The sequence below is a fragment of the Orbicella faveolata genome, unplaced genomic scaffold (genome assembly GCF_042242905.1).
Source record: "Orbicella faveolata isolate gen_17 unplaced genomic scaffold, um_ofav_v1 contig_3, whole genome shotgun sequence".
NCBI lineage: Eukaryota > Metazoa > Cnidaria > Anthozoa > Scleractinia > Merulinidae > Orbicella > Orbicella faveolata.
In genome coordinates, this window is record NW_028301558.1 from 8,323,632 (window position 1) to 8,347,932 (window position 24,301).

At 39.6% G+C, this 24,301-nt stretch overlaps 2 protein-coding genes and 1 non-coding gene across 3 annotated transcripts; 1 reads left to right on the plus strand and 2 right to left on the minus strand.

Moving 5' to 3' along the window:
- The first annotated feature begins 6,739 nt into the window (after window positions 1–6,739).
- On the plus strand, window positions 6,740–21,156 carry LOC110062218 (anoctamin-10-like). Its single transcript, XM_089297725.1, has 13 exons — window positions 6,740–6,805; window positions 8,224–8,385; window positions 9,788–10,117; window positions 12,376–12,492; window positions 13,351–13,596; window positions 13,932–14,264; window positions 14,741–14,796; window positions 15,177–15,251; window positions 16,868–17,047; window positions 18,022–18,213; window positions 18,732–18,863; window positions 19,899–20,009; window positions 20,411–21,156. The coding sequence occupies exons 2-13, from the start codon at window positions 8,241–8,243 to the stop codon at window positions 20,465–20,467; spliced, it is 1,974 nt and encodes a 657-aa protein (XP_089153851.1). The 5' UTR covers window positions 6,740–6,805; window positions 8,224–8,240; the 3' UTR covers window positions 20,468–21,156.
- Window positions 18,338–18,410, minus strand: Trnai-aau (transfer RNA isoleucine (anticodon AAU)). The gene has a single exon. It is a non-coding gene; the product is annotated as a tRNA-Ile (tRNA).
- LOC110062209 (substance-P receptor-like) lies at window positions 20,995–23,262 on the minus strand. The gene has a single exon (XM_020769084.2). It carries the CDS (start codon window positions 23,049–23,051, stop codon window positions 21,984–21,986), a length of 1,068 nt encoding a protein of 355 aa, XP_020624743.2. The 5' UTR covers window positions 23,052–23,262; the 3' UTR covers window positions 20,995–21,983.
- Window positions 23,263–24,301: the final 1,039 nt, after the last annotated feature.

Consider the following 24,301-nt stretch of genomic DNA (forward strand, 5'->3'; position numbering starts at 1 on the left):
CCTATTGAATACAACCTCCTTGTTTTCCTGCCAGCGATTTAACTCGCCTTGTCTAGGTTTCATGTCTTATTTTGAATTTCTGTTTGTTTAGAAAATAAGCCACTTTATGAAGTGCTCAACCTGCACTTAATTAAGAACAAAGCACAAACGACAGTGATAATAACAGCTAATAGCAGCGTTTGTTGTCAAAAATATGAGTTTCCTATGTTACGCAACAAACTATATAAATACTATTAGGGCTCTGGTACTGATTTTAAAAGCACGGAGTTTCACGTGAAATTACGGTGCACGTGAGTTATGGTCTGAACATGTTGCAGGGTATTCAAGGCGCACGCGATACGTGTGTACGCAAGTGGGGGTATTTAAGGATGCGCACGTGAAGTATTAGGTCGAATTCAGGAAACAGGCTAGCACTTCCCGGAGTATTTCGAGTTGGGCGTCTCTGAAGACCTGTTAGGGAGCTTAAGCAATTATGACTGCAACGTCAAGGACGACGCCTAGTAAAAAAATGAATTTATGTTTTTCCTTTTGAATTTCGCAATTATCTAGATCTTTCTAGTGTCCATATCGCTCTACAAACCTGCTCAAACTAAAGAGGTAATGCCAGTGATCAATTTCAAAAAGAAATACGAAAAATTAGTCTTCGTGGTACTCGTTCTCCAAAATTCGCAGAACTTGGCTGTTTCACGTCGGCGTTCTTTTGCATAGGACGACAACGATTTATAATGCACGTGCAAAGCCATTGTTCTGCTCACGAAACCTTTCGTTGTTTGACGTTCTCGTTGCCGTTGCCGTCGTTGTTTGCTTAAGCATACGCTGCATAATCCATGTTCGGGTTCTCAGTGGCCTGAATATTTGGCTTTTTGTTCAGTGCCTGTTTTCAAAGGCTTTCTCCTCAGGTCTAATAACCCTAATGACACATCACCTTCTCCGTGCCAACGTTCAAAGCCGGTCTGATCCAGAAAGTCTCAGAAAGCCTATTCCTACCTGAGGGTCTGAATAGGGTTTAGTGTTTAGTGTTATTTGACCATAATTTTTAGTGTTTGCTGTTAAATTGGCCAATTTTTTAATGGTTACTGTTTCTGGAGAAAACACTGTTGAGTGTTTGGAGCGTTTTCCGTGGAAACCCCATAGGGTCCCATAGTCTTTTAGCATTGTAAATTCTTATCTGCTCTACGAAAATCGGTAATAAAATCACTCATGAACTTTGAGCCCGTGCTCAAAGCCTCTCAAAGGTTCTTTTGTCTCTTTTTTCGACCCAATGTGCAACAGTATTCTGTTTCTGGGAAGCCTGGGTAGCACTGGGAACTACCTCGCGCCAAGAGCCCACGATCCTTTGGTCAGCGTCGAAACATCATGGCGGCGATAACACAGCGGTCAAACGTCGGGCATGCGCAAATGGGTGCATTTTTGGCAGCTGCGCGCCAATTTCCCGCGCAAAAATTTAAAGGAAAACATGGAAAATAACCGGTGTCTCGCAAAATTTACGAAAAAAAATTGAAAAGTTCATAGAAATCTGTAAAAGGAAAAGAAAGTAGGTAAAAGGAAAACTTAAGGTGGTATGGTACCCTCAATATGGACCAAAAAGTTTGTTTAAATATGGTAAAGAAAGATCAATTGTGTGCTATTGCACTCAAGAAGAGAAATTAAATTTCTAGAGTTTTACTCAAAATGGTTGCTATGGAAACCAGCCACAGCCTTTTGAAGTAGTGTTTTATAGTATTGACGCCAACACTTCCTGCTCTTTTACAAAACAAGAATTGACTGTCAAATAAGCATATCATGCAAGTTTCTGTTTTGTTCTGTGATATGAACCTAAGTTTTGACAGTTAACTCTTATTTTCAGTGCTTTTTACAGCTTTATTTGGAAATAACCTTATTTTTTACCACACCCAGTGGACAAATCATCTCATGTCACGTGACAGACCTTAAAATCTTACGATTTTTTTGGTTTATATCATCACGACACTATTGGTCTTTGATGAGCCCAAGTTTCAGAAATTCTACTTAAAAACCTTGCAAAGTAGAAATGTTGGCGCGAAGTCAGTCGGTACAAAAGTAAACTTTTGAGAAAAATGCACTATAAGTTTCTTACACGAAGTATTAAGCATTTATTCCTTGTCATAAGGGAAATGAATGAGCCCGTGATGGGAATTTGAAACAAAGCTTTTCACAAATAATTATACCAATCGAGTTGTGCATGTCTTAAAAGTTTTTTCTAAATAGTTTCGTTCATATAAGTTAAAAATAATCTATATTTTTGGTCACGTTCTTATAGTAAACAGTCGTTGCTATGGCCGTTGCCACGTGAAAAAACTTATACCACTCTGTACTTTCCTTAAATTTCACACTCATCTGGAAGGAAATTCGGCAAGATCGTTTCAAAATGTTTTTGACAAGTCCTCAAGGGTCTTAAGTCTTGTATTTCCAAGAAATTGAATTTTTCATGAACATCGCCATATTTTAGGGTACCATACCACCTTAAGACTTTTCAGGCACAAAGTTAATTAAGTTACCGGTATTCTGTTGATTTACCATTTTGTTTTAAGCTTTACCAAAAACGTTTATAAGTCTTGAAAACCAGTGTCATGCTACGAGCCGACGGCGTAGTATACATTTGTTTGTTTTTATTAATCACACGATGCGTGACGCCGGAAACGGACGACAAGCGGTGTGTAAAAGGAGAAAAAACTGGAGAAGAAAAAGACAATTGCACTGATTCGGCCTTGGGATCGATATTTTGGCCCGCCAGGCCTCCATGACGCTCAGACGAGCTGGAAAAATCTTGGCAAGGACTGGGAGGATTCCGTCCGCATCCTGGATTTGTCTGGAGCACAGGAACGAGATGCATCGAACTACAAACGATGTTCATGTCCATCGTCATGGAGGCCTGGCTGGCCAAAATACCGATCCCAAACCGCCTGTACCAGGTCTTTGACCAGGTGGGAAAATCTTTTCTAAACTACAAACCTTGGACAAACTGGTGCACTAAATCCAAAGTCGAGGCGGACAAAAAATTCAAGAAGCGCGGAAAATACAAACCGTGGAAAGGAAAGACCTGCAACAAGCAGAAGATAGAACAATTTTTAACTCTTATTTCTCTTAGCTCTCGTTGTCCAAGCTAAAACACAAACAAATACATAAATAACGAGGACAATGTCATTTATAGGATGCCGATGACCCACGAAAAGAACAAGGTTATGAAAATATTTTGGCCGCCTTTAGTTGCCCCATAGCTCGCACATGCGCAGACGTTTGACCGCTGTGTTGGCGGCGATGGAGGCATCGACATCGAGTGGATTCTCCTCCGATGTTGTCAAAGTTCTAGTGAGCTTCTATAGAAGCGGAGAGAATTCTGGTTTCGAAAGGCATAGAAGCAGGGTCACTTTCGACCTTTCGAAGCTATCCAGCGTGGCAGCCGTCAAGAAACATCCGAGGGAATTTCTTGGGCTTGACGAGTAGTCTACGTCTACCTTTGGTAGTCTCTGTATATCTTCGGTAGTCTTCGGAAATCTTCTGCTGTCTTCGGGAATCTTCGGAAATCTTCCTAAAAGATCGGGAATCGTCGGAAAGTGGCCGAAAACTTCTTGTTATACTGAACAAAATAACGTTGCCCTTTTAGGAGCCGTTTTTGTTTCCTTCTGGATAAAATTTACGGTTACAGAGAATTTTTTACTGTTGTGTCTAAATGCCTAAAATTTAATTGTTCTGTGTTACAGAGCCAAAAATTTAAGTGTTTAGTGTTATCGAGGTACCCCCATTCAGACCCTCCTACCTTGCAGCTAAAATCGTGACTGAAATTTATATCAAACGCGAAAGACCGTGCTTCACCACACTTCGAAACACCTAGAACAGAGAAAAGAGTTGAAAATACAGTATGACATGTAGCGGAGTATTTTTGACGAACTTTGAGGTGTTTGGAAACGTGGTCAAACCTGGGTCAAGTACTGTCTTGATTGTAGATATATCTAAAATAAGGAGAAAACGGAGAAGTAAAATCGTAAAAATCTATGACAAGTAAGATCAGATATATAATTTCATAAAGATTCAACGAGACCCCACTATTATTAATCAATGCAAAGGCCATCTGAGCTAGCTAAAAGCCGAATTCGATCTAGAGCGTTCAGGTTACGTAAGTTCAGTCTTTCTAAGTTCTTTCCGAAAAGGAAAAAAACAAGGTGACTGTTCATTCCGTTCAGGAGCGGATCTAGCGGGAGGGTGCCCCCCCCCCCCCACCCCCTGAGATGAAGTCTTTTTCTTCGTCTTCGCTTCTAAAATTTGTTTACCTCACCAGTCAGTTACGCAATTCCCTAGTGTTGCACCCCCTCCAAAGAAAAATCCTGGATCCGCCCCTCTAGTTGATGGAGGGTTTTACGAATGCTACTATCAAGCAAAGTCCAGTTTACAAGACCAAGCAGGGTTGTTCAAAGTCCGATTAAGCTAACCCAGGATTAGCGAGGATTTTGATTTGAGTTTTGACATTTCGATGAGGTTTTGACTTTTATGTTTATGTTGCTTGTCCTTCAGTTTTGAATCTGAATAATCTAAATCTATACAAAACACAAGCTGTGAAAAAAAAAAATTACACAAGAAAAATTAATACTTCGGTTAACTTTTAACCACGGGTTAGCGTTAACTGGCTTTAGGACAACCCGGGCCAGGGTATTGATTATCCAATTATCCAATAGTAATTTATAGGGCCCTGGGAACTACATACCTTTGGGAATTATCCGAGAAACACCGGAACTAGAAACACAGGTTTTTTTTCTGTCTTGGGTGTTTTTTTCTCTTTCATATTTTTGTATAGGCAAAACCTGATAGAACTTCCACTTGTCTTGCAAAAAATTTCGGACGTTTGATTTTTGGACACTCTTTTGTCTCATTTCGGGTAAGTTTCGGACAAAGATCTCGGACACCGTGATTTATTATAGCTGAAGTAAATTTATGCCTACAAGACAAGAATTCGACTGAAACATTATCTGTGAAAATGATAGCTTTGTTCAGGAGTCATGGGGTCATGGGATCCTGTTTTACTGCACCCTCAAAGTTATGGAGATACACTGACGAGAAAATAATGCAAATTCTATCAAGCCGTTACGCATCTCAAGCAGTGTCATGTCTCAACCGTGGGGCCCGTTTCTCAAAGGTCCCGAAAAGTTTTCTCACCCGGAAAGCCGTAGTAAAATCTCAGACCTTATGATTACAGAGCTGTTTTATTCACATATTCTTAATATGAACAGAGGTTTTCTTCATGCAAGAGGTTTCAGGCGCATTCAACAGGTTAACTAAAAATGGCTTTGCGGGCCCGAAAAGTTTCCGGGGCTTTCGAGAAACAGAGCACTGGTCTCGTTCGTTCATTCATTCTGTTTATTTTGCCTTTTTAAAGTATTTATAAATATTTCGATGCGAGGCAAGTTGACCTCTAGAAACCATCAGGCTTTTAGTTGAGGCCACCTTGTACGTAACAATACGGTTACATAAATAGTGCAACAGTGTGCGGCTTTGCCAGTTCAATAATTATTTAATTAAAAACTCTTGCAGTTTTTTCTTCAAATTGGGAAAACTTGACAATGAAGCGATTGTAACAGGAAGGGAATAGACCAATTTCGATATATTAAAATTCAGCCTAAAACAATAGACCTCAGCACGAGGCTCCGGGAAATAAACCCCACAAACTCTGTAGTTATTCCCCGGAGTCTCGTATTGAGGTCTATTGTTTTAGGTTGAATTTTAATATATCGAAATTGGTCTATTCCAGATCTTTGGACCTTGGTAAAGAATTGTGAATTTTTTTTAGATTAGTCCGGCAATGATGCACGCGATAATTATTGGCTGTTCTGTTCCAAACTCTCAACTAGAGTTTGCCTCATAAACGAAACTAAGAGCTTAGGAGCTACTTAAAATTTTTTAGACTGTACTGTAAATATTTCGGACAATCAAAATTTCCGACGGTAGTATTTTCGGACACTTTTGTGTCCGAAATTGAAATCGTCCGAAAATTTATGCAAGTAATGTTCTTGTACTGCAGGGCGATCTTTGTGACGTCATTTAGAAAAAGTTAGCTTAGAAGCACCAAGCGCGCCTTTTTCTACAAAGGTGCAACTAGTTTTAATAATTCCTTTTAATGTGACTTAATTTTAATGCAACTTTTTACTAGTTTTACTTATTTTATTTCATTGTATTTATTTATTTATTTTTTACACAGGACCTGCATTAATAGCAATTTTTCCTTAAAACTGATGCAGCCATCCTGCATAAATATGTTTTAATTATTATTATGATTTTTCTGGCATTTTATGATTATAATTAGAGATACCAAGAGAAGATTAAGGCATTGACCTTGGTCTTCTTTTGGACTTAGAACGTACAGAAGGCTAAAAATAAAATCATCATCAATTGACTCCAAACATGTTAAGAGCTTGAAAAACTTTGTAACTGGTGAATTTTTTGTCTCCTTGGGTGAGATTTTGGAGGAGAAATTGGTTTTTAAAATTGCAAAATTTCTGGATGGCAAAAGCGCTGATGAGGCCATACAAGAGACTTTAAATTATGATCGTAATCTCTTCGCTCATATATTTTCATTTATTACAAAATTTTACGCTTTTAAATCCGCATCACACAAGAAGATTCAATAGATACTCGGGACAGTTAACCTTACTGTACCCTTTGTAGCTTCGCTTATTCCAAGTTTACTGTCCCCTCCCCCGTAATCAGTACTCGGGTTTTCAATAAGGGCCCTGTTGGGGATTTTTGTAAGGCGGCTTCTGGAACCAACCAAGAATGTGATACCTGCTTCTCTGCAAAGGTGAGCAACTTTGTGAATGATTTTGAGCTGTTAAAGTAGTTTGTATACTTCACTTGTCTGTCTCATTTGTCTACATATAGTTAAAGCGTTGTTTAAATCAGCCATATAGTGTAAAATGGATGATTTTTTTTAAAATGCCAATGACTTGACGACCAGCCGAGCACTGATTCTTTGATCTCAAAATTCTAGATTCAATCTTTTTTTGACGCTCAAAACTTCGCATCATTTAGCATCAAGAACATCACTATGAAGCGTCGTACAAAGCTATTCAAATGTTATTGTCATATTTTTACCCAGCAGGTAAATTTCTAATCCTAATTTCGCTCGCTCGGTCAACTTGTAACATGAAATTAGCTCGCCAGTCGTCAGTTAAGTATTATGGTTCGTATTGTGCATACAGTGTTTGTTGTCGCGAAACTAACCTACAAGTCAAAATAAGTGTTTGCAAAGGGTAAGACAAATATGAGCTTAAGTGCACGTCCCCCTTACTTCTAAGTTCATTAATGGGGAATGACGTGTCATGTATTAAGGAATAAATTAAACAACACTAATGAATTTCAAGGTAATTTAGCTATTAATTAAACCTTTGACCTCCAATCCTGGGTGGGGGGGCGGGGGGGAGGGGGGGAGACTTCTAGATTGCACTGAAGAAGATGCTCACTGGAAGTTTAAGGGTTGAAATTGCATATTTTTGTAGCAGTACGTAGACCTAGATATGGTTTTTAGTGTGCACAGCCATGGTGCTGTTTTCGTGCCAGATTCTAGTGTTTGGACCCACCCTTACAATTCACTAACTAGGCATAAATTAAAATAGTTGAGGTGTATGTTGGAAAAAGAAATTGATAATTATGGAAACAATACTTACTTGATAAACAATTTTGCTTTGATAATAGTAAATACTGCACAGTTTTCACATCTCCACTTAAGTACTGCAGAGACCCAAATTTGTCTGTGGAGAAAACAGAACAAATGTCAACTCACACCCTAGGGATGAGTTTCATGCTCAGTGGGGGTTGAAAACTTTGATCCCAAACCTACTCATGCCTTAATGCACCAGCTTCTCAAGTTGAGCTGAAAAAAATGAGCTATTACAATTTTTACTGCATTTTCTCCAGTTCTTCAATTTTGTCTGAAGCAATGTTATGTTTGGCAAAACACATCCTGGGGCTGGGACCAAGATATGTTTGAAAAGTCTTCAGAATTGCTGAGAATGTCCTCAGTAATTGTTCAGAAGAGTGTAGCAACTGTCGAGTAGTCTTCCAAAATCCTCACACTTCCAGTAGAGAAAATCTTGCGCCTTTGCATTGGAGAAATTTGGCAGGTATAGAACAAAATGATTTATAACTCTAAATAAATTGCTTTCCATTTTAATGAGTTCCATGAAAGCAAGACATTTGGTGTTGGCTTTGTGATTTCAGTGAAGTAGTGCATCACTATGAGTGGTGAAGCAAGGAATGTAGCAGTCGAGGAATCCAAGGTTGGATCACAGAATTCAGATGACACTCTTGTAGTGCTTGAGTTCTCACCTAAAGCTCCAGCTGAGACTAAAGAATGGCTGACGGCACTTATCAAAGCTCCAGGTGTAATTCTTATAACTCTAAGAATATTTTTAAGTTGGGAACAACTGACTCTAGTTAGGATTATAACATAACTAAAGCAAAGCACGCACTCTGATTGGTTAATTTAGCATCTACTATTTGCCCATGGGTGTACGTTGCTGACGTGTGTGCTAATGTTTACAAAGCAAATCTTTTGACAGACATTGTTTCCAAAGTAATGACCGACGTCCTTCTGCCAGAAATGCGAAACTGTCTCCACATTTGTCTGAAGATGAAACTTTTTCGAGTTACTGGTGTGCAGTCGGTTGTCATGAATGAATTTTTGCATGCTTGTTTTCCCTTGTCATGTAAGACTACACGAACATTTTTTTGTGATGTAGCTCAATAAAAGGACTTCTGTTGTTCCAATATCTCAATGTTATGTTCTAAAACAAATGGTAAACGCCATAGTGTGCACTATTGAGTTATGGATGCACTTGGGAGGTCTGCTAAGCACTCAAGAAGCTAGAGTCGCATGAGGCGATAGCCTGACAAACTCAAAGCTCTGGAGCATAAGTGGTATCTTAGCTTCTCTAGGAAACAACCTCTAGGTAATCAATTTTTTGAAAGTTTTAAGTGTAACTTGTCATGTCCACATTCTTACTGTCAGAAAATACTGTATAAAGTAACATGACCAAAAGATGCAGATTTTAGCAATTCTTTCGTTTGTGAAAGTCAGAGTGTCTTCCACTCTGGGACTCGTCCATTGAGGGGGCCCATCCTTAAAAAAGACAATAGTATTATTTTATGTCACTTTGTGTTTGTATAAATCTGTGTCAGATGACTCACATGAGTCACATGTACTCATATGTTGTACTCTGACTCACATGTATTACCTTAATTAAGGGGACACCTTGAATCAGGACACTTCTCATTTTCCTGGGGACATCTTAATGGATAGAGGTTGTAATGTATGCAGTTTCAGTTGTATGTACAGTTGTGCAAACATCAACTGAACAAAAGCCAATCTATTGGTGGTTAGTCATATTTTTAGAAGGGAGGGATGGGATGGGTGGGGGAGGGGGGACGTCAAAGCTATGAGAGTCTACAAAGGCACACTATTTGCATTTATTTAGGTTCATGCTTCATATTAAGCTATCGCCTCGTGCGACTCTTACGCTTCTCTCGTGCTTAGCGACCTCCCGCGCACATCCATAACTCAATAGTACATGCTTATAATGGCGTTTACCATTTGTTAAATAGAGGGACCAGGGGTTTGTAGTGCTTATTGTGTTGAAATCCATATCTAGAGGTCTTGCATGCATGGATTGTTGGGAAAGAGTAAGACCAAAGTACAGTTCAAATAAAAGGAAATAGTTTAAATAAATAGTTGGAAAAATTAGATTTTGACCAATCTTCTCTTGTATCATTTTCCTGTAACTAGTCAGTAGTGGAGGAGCTGGATTCAAAGTCAAGTTGGTTCCAAATTCCTTAAAGAATTGCGACACTCTGCACATTTCCACTGATACCAAGCGTCTTCTTGTTGGTGCTGAGAAACTCAAACTTAAAAGGTGCCTCAAGAACGGAGCTGCCGTTGACTTCTGCGTAGAATTGTGTCACGAGTTTAAAGACTTTGCTAATGATGGTGAAGGCTTTTTATCCAAGAGGGAGTGTGAGCACATTGTGTTTCTGGGGTTAGAGCACATAAAGCCGCATGAAGATGGAACTGTTCCTGGTTATCCTGATGTAAAACTTTATAGAAACAGAGCCACCAGTAAGTTCACTGTATTTCTTTGATAACCTTAATGACTTACCCTGGGTGCCCGAGGGATTTTTTTTCATGGCAAAGTTGTGATCCTCTGGTACCCAGGGTAGTAATGACTCGATTCAGAGAGCTCATTCCAAAAAGAGCTGCTTTCTAATAAGTGCTCAATTACGAAATCAATGCAACATTCAATACATCAACATAGAAAAGACCGATTAGGCAAGTGAACCATGTAGTCTGCTTTCTCATCTGAATGCAATATTATGCACATTGAACAAGCAAATGGTAAATGGTGTACTGCCATGACTATAAGATCCCCAGTTGTCACTGTTCTTGAGATACCAGTATCATATTGTTTTATCCATTTCCAACCATTTTTTTTTAAAGAATTCTGTTCTCTCCAATAGGCACCCTCCCTTTAGCTACAGAAAGTAACACTTTAGGCATTAAATTGAATCAACACAGGAAACACTGAGTGCTGGAATAAATTCGGTTAAGTTTTGAATAAGCTCCCCCCTGCGACATTTATTTGCAGTATGAAACTAATTAGGAAGTTGGCCTATCATAATTTACATTCCATTTTAAATGTGATTAACTATTAGTTCAAGAGAAAGTCAGTGAAATTACTTTTAATTTGTTGCTTTGATGCTGTTCGATGAAATGTTTACGAAAAAAAGTGCATTATAAATAATTAATAAATCCCAGTTGAGACTAAGAGTGTTTTCCATTTACCAAAAAATTCCAGAAATTCTGGTGGGATGTAAATGGAACACGACTTTTTGGTTCGTTCCACTGGAAATTTTCCCGAATAAACAGAATTCCTGAAAAGGTAGTCCCATTTTCCCGGTGGAAACTTCCCAATGGAAAATTTGTGTTCCATTTCCAGATTTCTCGTCTTTATCACCAGTTTCGTGCCTTTTGCGGTCTTTTAAGCAGCCAGGACTCTCTCAGCTCCCTCGTGTTTTAACAAAAATGGTGGCTGATCAGGGTCAGAAAACTTCCGGGTTTGAAATAAACCACACAAATGCCAATACTTGTTTCTGGAGCGGAATTGGTGGTCTTCCAAATGAATGCCGTTGTGGCACTCTTCCTGTAGCTTGGACGATTCTACACAGACCTTCCATTGTGCCTCTTGTCATTCGAAAATTACTTTTAAACTCATCAAGTGAATATCCTGGCAACGTGTGTTCAAAATAACCTTCAGTTCGTTCATTGCAAATTCCGTCTCATGAACGTAGAGGGCGCTGAAAAGATATCTACTGCATCATCTTCTGAATTAATCAAACTTTCTTCCTCTATAGAGACTTCTAACATTTTGCACAAAAACAACATCTGATTGGCCTCATTGGCCTCCATTTTGAATATTTGCGGGAGATTCAGAGAAGCGACAGAGAGGGGCCAGTGAATGAATGGGACTTGTGACAAATGGAACACGCTTTTCCCAAATGGAAATTCCCAACAGAAATTTTCCGAAATTTTTTGTAAATGGAAAACGCCCTAAACCACGTGGGTGATTTGTCATTTGTTGTGGGTTGTTCTTTGTGTGTCATGCATTGTACATCGTGCATCATGGATCATGATCCATCTTATATTTTCATGAGTTTGGAATGGATTCTTATGAAACTTCACAGATTTTCTAAGTTCTGCATAATGACAATCATAAATCGAGTGGTGATGCCTATTGTTTGTTGAAATGAAAAACATCAAAACAGTGCACTATCATTGAATTGGTACATCAGTTAAGTGGGAATAGACCTTATTATGGTTTTGGAAGCCATTGTGGGTTAAGTTTGTACCCATGACCCACAACCCAGCATGCACAATCCACGACCCACTACAACCAACTTATGACTCAACCACCCAGGCCAACTAGATAGTATCACAAATCCCATTGGTTAAACACCAGTCCTGAATAGATGCTTCATCTAAGCTAATAAGGGAGTCTCTGAGGTATTAATCCAGCAGGCCAAGTAGTTTCTTCAAAAGAAAATGACTGACTGACTACTTTCCTGACTGAATGACTGAATAAATAACCGACCAACTACATAAATGACGGTCAGTTCCACAGACAGACAGTCATCCAGTTCAACCAAAGAGATATTTATATCCCATAATCTTGCTCTCTTCAGACCCCCACCAAATGTCTTAAGAACACTGCAAATAATAATTCATATGAGTTAGAACAAAAGATAGACAAATAAGTACTTATTTAATGACTGAGTTATTTATGACTTGCAAATTACATGCTAATATTGTTTGTTTTTAAGTTCCAAGGTGTGTCTCCAGTGGAGTTGTTACTCAGATCTTTCCTCTGCATGATCCTGACAAACTCAAAGCTCTGGAGCATAAGTGGTATCTTAGCTTCTCTAGGAAACAACCTCTAGGTAATCAATTTTTTGAAAGTTTTTTAAGTGTAACTTGTCATGTCCACATTCTTACTGTCAGAAAATACTGTATAAAGTAACATGACCAAAAGATGCAGATTTTAGCAATTCTTTCGTTTGTGAAAGTCAGGGTGTCTTCCACTCTGGGACCCGTCCATTGAGGGGGCCCATCCTTAAAAAAGACAATAGTATTATTTTATGTCACTTTGTGTTTGTATAAATCTGTGTCAGATGACTCACATGAGTCACATGTACTCACACGTTGTACTCTGACTCACATGTATTACCTTAATTAAGGGGACACCTTGTATCAGGACACTTCTCATTTTCCTGGGGACATCTTAATGGATAGAGGTTGTAATGTATGCAGTGTCAGTTGTATGTACAGTTGTGCAAACATCAACTGAACAAAAGCCAATCTATTGGTGGTTAGTCATATTTTTAGAAGGGAGGGATGGGATGGGTGGGGGAGGGGGGACGTCAAAGCTATGAGAGTCTACAAAGGCACAATATTTGCATTTATTTAGGTTCATGCTTCATATTAAAATCTGGAAGAGAGAAGGGAAGGGTACCAGATCCAGAATGTGGGCAGAAAATTTCACCAAGAACTTCTGACCCCTTATCTTCCGCTACCTAATCAGGGGTGGATCTTGGGGTAGGGTGCAGGGGGTGTGCACCCCTCCCCCCTTGAGATGAAGCCTTCTTCTTAATATTCGCATTTAAAATTTGTTTACCTCACCAGTCAGTTTATGCCATTACTTAGTGGTGCACCCCCTCCGAAGAAAAATCCTGTATCTACCCCTGCTAATACATGTTTAATTTTGTCTCTTTACTCTTCACTACCAATTTCTCTTACAGATGACATACGAGAGTACTTTGGAGACACTATAGCAATGTACTTTGGCTTCTTGGGTTTCTACTCATTGTCGCTTGTTCCACCAGTTCTCCTGGTTGTTGTGTTTGCTTTGTCTGGAGCACACGAGCAGACCAAAAATACAGTGTTTGCTATTTTGAATCTAGTCTGGGGAACTGTGTTCTTAGAAGCATGGAAACGACGCTGTTCTGAAATCTCGTTCAAGTGGGGCACTCTTAAGGCAGGCATAGGTGCGTTGGTACTATAAACTGACCCTGTCATAATTTTGTAATATTTAATTAGTAGACTCTAAATATGTGTTCTTTTGGAATCCTTGAATCTGACTGGTTCTCTTGTCATTGTTTATTCACTGGTAGGAACATAATATACATGTTGCCCTTGAAAGGGAAAGTTTTCTTTGGTTTTTTTGTCTTAAAAATAACTAGTAAAATCTACCAAACCCATTACACTATTGTGCTAAGACTACCCCAAAATGCACATGCCTGAACTAGCAGGTTAGTAGTAGCAAGGAATTTGTAAAGTTGGAGTTGACTGTATCTGTAATGTATTAATTTTCTCACATCAGGTACAGAAGAAGTTGAGGAGCCACGCTCGACTTACTGGGGTGAGAAGCGCATAAGCCCCATCACAGGGCAACAGGAGTACTATTACCCACCATGGAAAAGAAAGGTCAAAACATATGGTGTCTCATATCCCATTGTGTTTTTGTGCATGTGGGTGGCCACAGCAGTTGTACTTTTATATTTTCGCTTTCTTGATGCCATTGAGACCAAGTACGCCAATGCTAGTGGAATTGTTGCCACTGTCATGCTGCTGTTACCAAGTATTATCTATGCAGTGGCGATTGCTGTGATGAATAACCTGTACCTCAGGCTGGCAACATTCCTGACTCAATGGGGTGAGTTGAAACAAGACTTGTACATCAAGTTCGTTTCCAGGATATTTCATTCATTCTTGGGGTAGAAGGAGAGTCTGGAAATAGGGTCTGGAAATAGGGTTAATTCTGTAATTTAAACTCATTGACATTTTTGTCTTGTTTTTTTTGTTTGTTATTAACTTTCAATTATAAGTTGACAATAGAACCAGCTCTTACCATTGCAGTACAGCAGTTCTTTTAATAACTGTACTTCCTAATTGTTTGTCTAGAAGCATCCATACCCTCACCCCTCTAAAAATTCCAGTTTAGTTTCATACTTTCCTTTAAACCTTTGGGTTGCACCCCCTCCCCCCTCCCCCCTCAGAATTTTCAAGGGTCTTTCTTAGTGTTGGGATATATTATTAAACTGCATATTTTTGCCAATTGGTAATAATTGAGTTGCAGGACATTTAAATTTCAAAGCATCAATCCAATGTCTTTTCTTTGTTTTCTTCCAGAAAATCATCGGCTAGAGTCTGCTTATAACAACCACCTGATTGTTAAACTGGTTCTTGTGAGTATCAAAATCACTGTTAAACAATATGACAGTTATATACACCAGTGGGAAATGCAGTGTACTAACTCATACTCGGCAATTCTGGGATGCCCCCTAGGGAACCTCCTGAGGAAATCCCTGGTTCTTGGGGATTGTTCATGAATATAAGGAGCCTAAGAACCAAACGTTAATTCAGAGGATGGGAATGTATGGGAAAACACTTCCCCACCTTCACTCTATGGGTTATGTCATCTGCGAGGACGTTGATATCTATCCTTTTATTTATTTTTGGGAAGCGCTCAAAATTACTATTGATTATGGTTATCTTGTAACACTGTGTTGTTGTGATTTAAAAGATTTAATCAACCAAAAATACTTCTTCTCTTCCTTATTTCTAGTTCTATTTTGTGAACTGTTTCTACTCACTTTTCTACATTGCATTTTACCTACAAGACATTGAACTTTTACGTAGGGTAAGTAATCAGCGGTTATAACATTGTTTTGTGCCATCAGTCGTCAAAACTCTAGTTAAGCTTTAAAGTTAATCGTTAAAGCGCAGTTAATGGAGCGTGACGCTATTTACGTGCAGTCATAGCTTACTATTGTTAAACGTAACGCAATAGAACTGTTACGCGTTAGAACATTATATGTCTTTCTTGTCTAGTTTAAACAATATTCACAATAGCCTTTCACGCATTCATGTCGCAACAACGTCTAGTTTAACTATATCATGCGTTTTGTATGGCTAGTCTTTTAATTAGCCCTATTCTTGTTTCGTTCAAGGCCGCATGGGCTCTGTACTTTTCATGGTACACGATTTTATATTGGTCTAAACCCAGACATTTGTCTACCTATAAAAAGGTCTTAGCTTGGACTTAAGCATCATTCGCTCGTTATATCACCACTGTAACTTTTAGTTAGCCCTCGAAATTGTAACTCCCACCCTTCCCTCCCTTTGGAGGTTTATTGTTGTTGTTCATTAATATAAATAATAAACTGGGGTTCACCTCTCGTGACACGCTATCGGTTTAGTCTTGCAGCGACTTCCCCAAGCTTCGTTTTCGCTAATTTAGTGGCGCTATCTAAAGCTCTTTTATGCCTCTTCTTGTCCGATCCAGCACGTGCCGGCGGAGTCGGCTCGTAGTGCTGGGGAGATAAGTAAGGCTTGAGAACTGTCTACACTCTAGCACGATGCTGACCGGAGGTCAGCTGGTATTGCCGTTTAGAGTTACGCTTCTAGGACGCGTAAGCTTTTGGCCTCGCCGACTTGTCCGATCCAGTGCAGAATTAACCGCTAGGGAGATAAGTTTGGCATTTGGTCACGCAATGGAAGTTCGTCTGTCACGCCGATTGCGGAACGGTGTTCCCCCCTTTACACCGTAGAATGCGTGTTTATTGCTTGTGATTGTCGGGGTATTTAAAGCATTACTCTTGAGGAACTGCCACATTAACCTCCCTAATATGAAAAAAAAAAAACATATGAAAACTATAAATAACAAGGTTAAGGCAGTACCAGAATATCAAACACTCAAGACCGTGTTTAACCCCATTTCCAAACACCTTGAAGTTACGTTCCTCAAAAATATTGCACTTTACATCATATTTTCATTGCTCCTCTCAGTGTTCGGAAAAGTGGTCCAACGTTTTATATGCAAACCGTTTCAATGCAAAAATAGTGTCTTTATTTAGCATTTTGCGTGCATTGATTATGGACACAAATCTATTTAATATTTAATTCAATTTTGGACTCTAATTTTCATTCATTTAAACAATTAAAAAACGCAATGCAACGTTGTAAAGAAATGTGTGATCAGGTGTTCTAATGGTGTGTTCAGTTTAATGATCATGTTTTGTTATGGTATGTTCAGTTGGACGGTCATGTTCTAATGGTACGTTTCAGTTTATAATCATGCTTTCTACTGATATGTTCAGTTCTACGATCATGTGTTCCAATGGTATATTCAGTGTAATGATGATGTTAAATTATCATGTTTTCTAATGATACGTTCAGTTGTGCGAACATGTCTTCTAATGGCACGTTTAATATAATGATCTTGTGATCTAATAGTACATTCTATTTACGATGCAGCACCTGGGTGCTCTGATGATCACGTCCCAGCTGATTGGGCAAGTAACAGAGTCACTTATACCTTACATCATGTACAGAAGTCGCATCACCAAAGTCGCCAAGGAGGGAAAGAAGATTGTGATGAAGACAGCTGACTTGTCAGATGACATTGAACGGCAGGGAACTCAGGAGAAGTACTTAGTGAGTAATTTCACTCACACCTTGATTTAGTGAACATTCTATTTTCTCTTAGATCGTCGTGCGAGAGAAAAGACCCGAGCTAGAGCTGAAAATAACGAGAAATGATCTCGCGTCTTCGCACGGTGATCTTTTCCTCTCGCTCAAGACTTTTACTTTCTCTCACAACACCTAAAGGAAAATAGGGACTGCTCTTATTTTAATGTGGGTCTTACTTGTGCCAAAACTGTAGAACATAGGCACACGGCTATAAGAGTTTTTAGCCAGTAGGAACGTTTTATAAATTGCAGGATTGGCTGTTACTTCCGCACTGAAGTTCCATACAGTGACTCGTCGCGATTTGTTTCTTGGGAGATCCATTGATCATATAGTCTTCTCCGCAGTCGTTTTTTGGAATGTCACGCAACGCTCCCCCATTGAAACTGCGGAGGAGAGTATTGAACATAGGGAAAGCCTCTCCGTATCCCCGAGGAGTTTCATGCAGACTCCCTTGACTTTCGTCATTCAGTGGACCTCCCAAGAGAAAACTGGGAACGAGCCTTCCCATGTTACCCTCCGTGTCCTTGAGGAGTTTCATTCAGACAAAATTCATTGAGACCCCTTCGACTTCGGCCCGTTCTTTGAATCTCTCGTGAGACCACTGGGGACGAATCTTCCTATGATCCCCTGATTATCCCATTACATTCGACATTTTAATTAATACTACTTTGCAATTCTTATGTTAAGGTTAGCGTGATAACTGTATATAGTTTCAATAAATGTAGATGTAGATTATCCCCGAGGAGTTTATGCTGGAAGAAAAAGGAGGGTAGGCTTTTGTCTCCAAGTTAGATCGTCATCTTTCTGGCGATAGCAATGGTCGAGAAAGGCTAACCGTTGCCTGCGCTGCAGCCGAATGATAATGATGATGATAATGCTATAATTTTTTGAAATATTTATAGGAACTAACAAAATAATGTCTTTATTTTCTGACACAGGGCACATTTGACGACTATCTGGAGCTGTTCCTTCAGTTTGGTTACACGTTCCTGTTCTCGTCTGCTTATCCCATGGCCACCTTCTGGGCGTTGCTTAACAATGTGATAGAGATACGAACAGATGCTTTCAAGATGTGCCGCATTTTCCAGCGGCCTTTTGCACAACCCGCCAACTCTATTGGTGCTTGGCAAGTAAGGCTCCGGTGTAACCCTCTTGTCTCTCGGTGGAGATTTTAAAAAGGAATAGGCTAGCCTAACTTTAAACTGAACTATTTTAAAAGTAACTTGCTGTGAAATTGAAGCCTGACAAAAATTAAGGCTTGAACGGGATTCGAACCCATGACCTCTGCGATATTGGTGCAGTGCTCTACCAACTAAGCTATCAAGCAAACTGGGAGCAGGTTATGTTATGAGTTCATTTGGCTTGATAACTCAGTTGGTAGAGCACTGCACCTGTATCACGGAGGTCATGGGTTCTAATCCCGTTCAAGCCTGAATTTTTTTAGGCCTTAATTTCACAGCTGCTTAAGCGATCATCATTCTTTCTCTCAGTTTATATATATTCACTTGCATTAAAAGTAAGATATATATTCACCTATATATTCACTTTCATATATTCACTTTCATATATTCACTTGCATTAAAAGTAAGAGCTGTCATCATCTTAGGTACCAGGTATTTTCCATTAATTTTTTGCTGGTTATCTTCAGGCGGCGTTCGAAGCGCTTGGCGTTGTTGCCGTCATTACAAACTGTGCGTTGATTGGCTTGGCAGCAAAGAGTGCTGATTGGCTGCCAGAAATGACACCTGTCAATGCTGTTTTGATGTTTGTGGCCATTGAGGTAAGTGCGTGATTTTCATGGCGTACATGGTGACATGCCGTATATGCCATGACTTCAGTTGTCCAAGATCAAGATATATTGTTTAAAACGTACTTGTTTCGACTGATTCAAATGCAGTTGGCGTAACCGTATTGAAAAAGTCAGTTTTGGTGGTGATCAGAAAATTTCCCAGAATTTCAGATACAGTTGAGCTGCACTCGACAGTACTAATAATAGTATATTGCAGTGAAAATGCAACCATGCTTAAGTTTGACATTAGTGTTGGTAGGTTTAATAATGAACCACCTGTAGTAGGCAATAGAGCTGTTTTCACTCGAGAGTCGAAAAGTAATTAATTTTGCATTACTATGCCATACGATTGGCTTAAAAAAACTCGCGCCACTTTTTCGTCCAATCAGAAATAAAACCAAAACCAATCGTGCCTCGCTCGCACACGTTTTCCCGCGCTCACATCACCTACATGTGTATTTACTTCATGTTCTGATTGGTTCACGGGATTGTCTTTGTCCTTTGTGATTGGCTAGAGTGACCGCTCGGGTTTTGTTTTTACGACACTCAATTGAAAACCGCTCTAGTAGACACTCAGTGTATTCAGTGTATTGGAAACGGCGAATGTGATTGAAAAAACATCGGGGAGGGTTTTGGGGCGAGAAGCTTTCCCGCGCTGGCTGTACTCCAAACCTATTTTTCCTCGTGTCAATTCTCGTGTTGCTTCCTATCTAATCGAGTGCCTTCAACACGCTATTTTGTGTCATATGTTTTGGGCTGTCTACTTAAACAATTGTAAATCACCCTCGTTTTCTATGCGTGATGGTCATCTCGGTCGCGTCTTCCTCATTCTCTCATAGAAAACTCGGACTCGTAGTCTAATTGTTAACTAGAACCAGCATATAATGAAATCAGGGAAAGGGTATCCGTAAACAACGGAATCTATAAAGTATATATACCTGACACAGGTTCCGCAATTCAGCGATTTTGCGGTCTAGATAGAATTGCTGCATCATATAATGATTGCTTTTTGTAATTCGGTCACAGCACTTTCTTCTGGGAGTGAAGTTAGTCCTCTCGCATGTGATCCCGGATGTCCCACAGTGGGTACAAGATGAAATGGCCCGACAGCAGTACAAGGCTCAGCTCGCACTCAGGGTACGTTAATCATACTATTAAAACTCTTTTTCCCCTTTGGAGAGCTTTTAGCTCCAAGCGTGCAAAACTAATTTTAAGTCATTGTTTGGCTACTAAATGCAGCTGTTTCAGTCTGTTCATTATTTTGTGTTAAAATATAACATGTTACAGCAAATAAAGATATGGTATGTTTTAAGCTTAGTAGAAATTTTACAGTTAAAGATGTTGCTCCATAACTCTTCGGCCATATAACTTGGTTTCAAGTGTGAAAAACGTCGTGCTTGGTAATAGTAGGATTAGTTGTGTCAATATGTGAAAATGTGTGCAAAGAATTGGTGACCATGTATGAGCTCAGTGAAATTTGATGCTAAGAGTGTTTTATCTCTAGTTTACATACTGACACTGTTCTTTCCTCGTTTTAGGCTCAGAGTGAGAATTTGGAGGCTCGGCAAAGCGCATGGAAGGAGACAATGCTATAACTAAAGGAGTTTAACGTGGATGTCTTTAGCAGCTAGCATTAAATTGTGTTACGTTAGGCAGGTAGGCAACGGTTAGTGTGTGGTGTATGTATCCTGTAATTTCGCGTGTTTTTACAGCGTGAGAAGCTATCATTATACTGGTTCGAGTCATGTCTTTGATTTGCAAGTTAAGCTTTACAATTTTCCTTGCTTTTGTTCATAAGGGCCGTGGGAGAAGTTCTGGAATGATGAGGTCGTTGTGTAATGTGTCCTGTAATTTTTTGTTGCCGAGAGTAAAGGAACCTAAAATTAGTTTAGTGATTTGCTCACTGTGAGGTGTGTAACTTTAAACAATGATTTAAATGAGGTTTTGTAATGCAGTGGAATTAGAAAGTGTAGACTGATTAGAATTTTTCAACGTAATGTTACCGCGTAAAATACTGGGCATCATTAAACATCTCGAACTCTCATCACTTGATCAACCTCGAGTGGTCACGCAACGCTTCTACGTTTCGTGACGCCCCAAATAACGGCCGAAATAGGACTGGTGTGGGTCAGTGGACTTTATTGTTGCAAATACGAAGCTAGACTGTATGATGCATTTATTGTTAGATACATAGTGAAGTTCCTATGCAACAGTATATATTATACTATCTGTTAAACATTAACAACGTCAGTTAAGGTGAAATAAAGATGAGGGTTTTTAATTACTTTTTGCCTCGTGTCTGTAACGATGGTCTTCTCATTCTAAAATAAAGCATTTTACACCAAACAAGTAAATGATTTAAAGATTATCATCTTAGATGTTTTTCTTGATCTTCATTTCTAGGTTTTGATTTCAAAAAAGTTTCAGTTCCTTCATATAAACTTTTGTTCTTAGGCCATCGTAGTTTGATTGAAAATAACATAAACAGATCATCAGGTTAGGGGAATATTTTGGGCGGGTTTTGCCTTTGCTTCATATTTCCCCGTTCTTGTTATTAGCTCTCTGATGCTCGCTAACCGAAAATGGAACGGAATGAAGGAAAACTGCTGAACTGCTTATATAAGATTAGCTTAGCTCAATTTTCTCCGTTGCTTGTGTCGTAGACAACTGAATGCACGGCATAAACAATCCCTGTGACCTCGTTCCCAATTAGCCTTGCAACCTTGTTTCTAGGGGGAGAGACCTTGGGAACGAAGCTGATAAAGCTGCAGGTGAAGGCAAGGAAGATCGGACGCCTGATGTCAATATGAAGAAAGACACGACCTTTTTAATTCAATTCACGTTTCTTTGACAGTCCGCAGCGGTTCCCTCAAATGCTTAAGAAATGTTTCTCTGACCACATCAATTTCAAGTTAATTAGGAGACCAAACTACAATACAGGTGTCTGCGTCATGCGTCAGCATTTTCGTCACATATTTACAACGTCAGTTGTATCTCTTGTTTACAGTTAATTTGTGGCTGACACTTTCTAATACTACTTTTGAGATGCCAGTCAATTTGTTGTGGTGGTTTCTTGTCCCCCAGTGATCTTGTGTTTTTGTTTCGGGCTGATCAAAGCACTCGAATAGACAGAGTTCTAGCCCGCGTCCTCATTTCCAGTTGCTCCTCGTTGATCGCGGGCAGGACACGGCTGGAAGAGCGCCCACGGGAAACGCAAGGGAATACTTGTTTGAGACCCTGGCGATAGCTGGAGCTAAACAGAAAATAAACGCACGGGTTGATCGCGCTGATTGAATGCGCGATGAATTGAGCCGCAAACGCGATGTTGCTGTGTCCACAGTTAGGCGTGTCCCACGAGAAAAACTTCAGAAACGCGTATGTGACGAAAGGGATCCAACACAGCATGAAAACCATCACTATGACAACACAGAGCTGAAGGATGGCCTTGTTGCGCTTTTCTCGGAGTTTTCGTGCGTTTTCAGTTTGATACTGCCCGGGGAATTGTTGTCGTTTCAATCGAATGATCACAGCGGTGTAAAGCGAGGCTATCAAGATAAACGGAAGAATGAAAAGAAAAATAACCAGAAGAACGAAATAGTACTTCTGCGCTTGCATGTTATCGAACGGCGGAGACCAGTTCAGTAAGCAGTATGCTTCGCCTTCCTGGGTGTCAATTCTATAAATGTAGAAGTAGGGAGAGTGAAGGATGACAGCGATCAACCAGACGAATGGTATAGCAGTCTTGGCTGCTTTTAAGCTCATCACGGCTGCCTTAACCGGGTAGAAAACGTTGTAAAATCTATCCACTGCGATCAGAACCAAACTCTGAGTCGACACCGCGGTTGAAACATCTTGGAAGAGAGGCACGAGCTTGCACATGGCCAGGCCAAAGTTCCCGTCAATCAGCCAGCGATTGGCGCCAAAATGAACCGCGGTGACCATCCGCGGCATAGCGCAAAGTGGCGTCAGCAAATCAGAAACGGCCATATTTGCTATAAGATAACTGGTTGTATTGCGCAGACTTTGCGTTTTACAGATCACCAACACAATGGCGGAGTTTCCGAGAAGCGATGCAAACATGATGACGGCGTACGCCAACGTTTTGCCGACCTTGGCTTCTGTCGAATCTTCAAAACAGAGCGGACTACTTGAGTTTTGAGTCACGTTGTTTGAATTCATTTTTTTCCCTCGTTGAACACTCTCAAACAACTTTGTTCTCCTCCTTCACTCCTTTAACAACATTTTAAGCGCCCACCTCACGTCATAGCAAACATGGGATTGTTTGCGCAAACACGATTAAAAATATGTTAAAAGGAGGGTGTGACGTTTCATAAAGCTAAATTATCCTTTTCTTCTCTAAATACTGATAATTTGCGGCAAGCGTCCACTGCTAACGAGCTTTTCGTCATAAGAACGAGTCGGTTTCTTGCATATTGACACTCACACTCAGGATAAGATTTTGAGAAGATTAAAAACAGAACTTTAATTTGGCCACCTTAATAATATTTTCACCTTTATCTTCGGCGGCTTCTTGGAGAATTCTTGACTAATCAAGAAAATGTCTAAGCTAACTTGATTTGCTTAATGAAAGAGCATATAGTATAATTTTAATTTCGTTTAGCTCACAGAGGAAATCATAGCGTGAGGAGGACAGCACCGAAACAAAATTACAGTTTTATGTCAGTTTTATGATATGCATCACGTATTCCCTTGCCTTTTGCTTCCTCGTAAACTCCATAGTTACTAATTACCTTTTCAGAGGGAATGCTATTTTGTTTTTTCCATTATCAAAGCGATTGATGGCTTTCAATTTCATTTGCGAGCCTTGGTTAAATCTTGCGACGTCACACTCTCTGAATAGTGGTTATTACTCAGGACAAAATTTCTCGGTTCAAACGACGGATGTACAAAAGCTCTTACCTTTGCAATATGTTTTAATTACTTTCCCCTCTCACTGACATCGTGTCTTTATTAACAATAACCTAGCGTCCGTTCAGGTTAGAAAAATTCTCAGGAGAAAAAAGAATTACTGTCAATTTTGTTTGAATGAAAATAATTAGAACCAATTTTTTTATTGACATTTCCTAAGTTTAATTTGCCACAATTTTACATTTGCCACATCTGTTGGACAGAAATGGCCGTTGTTGTGGAAAATGTATTTTTTTAATGTGGAAGGGAGATTTTTCAGCGTTTAAAAAGTGTAATTACGTTGCTTTGGTTTTTTCATTTATAAACCATCAATTTGCGAAAAAAAAAGAAAAAACTGAAAAACCAAGCAACGTCATCTGTCAGCGCGTTCTAAGCCTCCAGCCAATCAAAATAAAGATATTCCCCGTTTTGCCAATCAGATGCATGTAAAAGTCACGTGACCTTTTCGCGCTCTGCACTCGTCACATTTGCTTCGAATTTTGATTGTTGACTGTTTGTGG

Coding starts and splice junctions, on each gene's coding strand:
- LOC110062218 (XM_089297725.1), top strand. CDS start 8,241: ATGAGTGGTGAAGCAAGGAATGTAGCAGTCGAGGAATCCAAGGTTGGA. Junction 12,493..13,350: donor CTCTAGGAAACAACCTCTAG/GTAATCAATTTT, acceptor TTTCTCTTACAG/ATGACATACGAGAGTACTTT. Junction 18,864..19,898: donor TGATGTTTGTGGCCATTGAG/GTAAGTGCGTGA, acceptor ATTCGGTCACAG/CACTTTCTTCTGGGAGTGAA.
- LOC110062209 (XM_020769084.2), bottom strand. CDS start 23,051: ATGAATTCAAACAACGTGACTCAAAACTCAAGTAGTCCGCTCTGTTTT.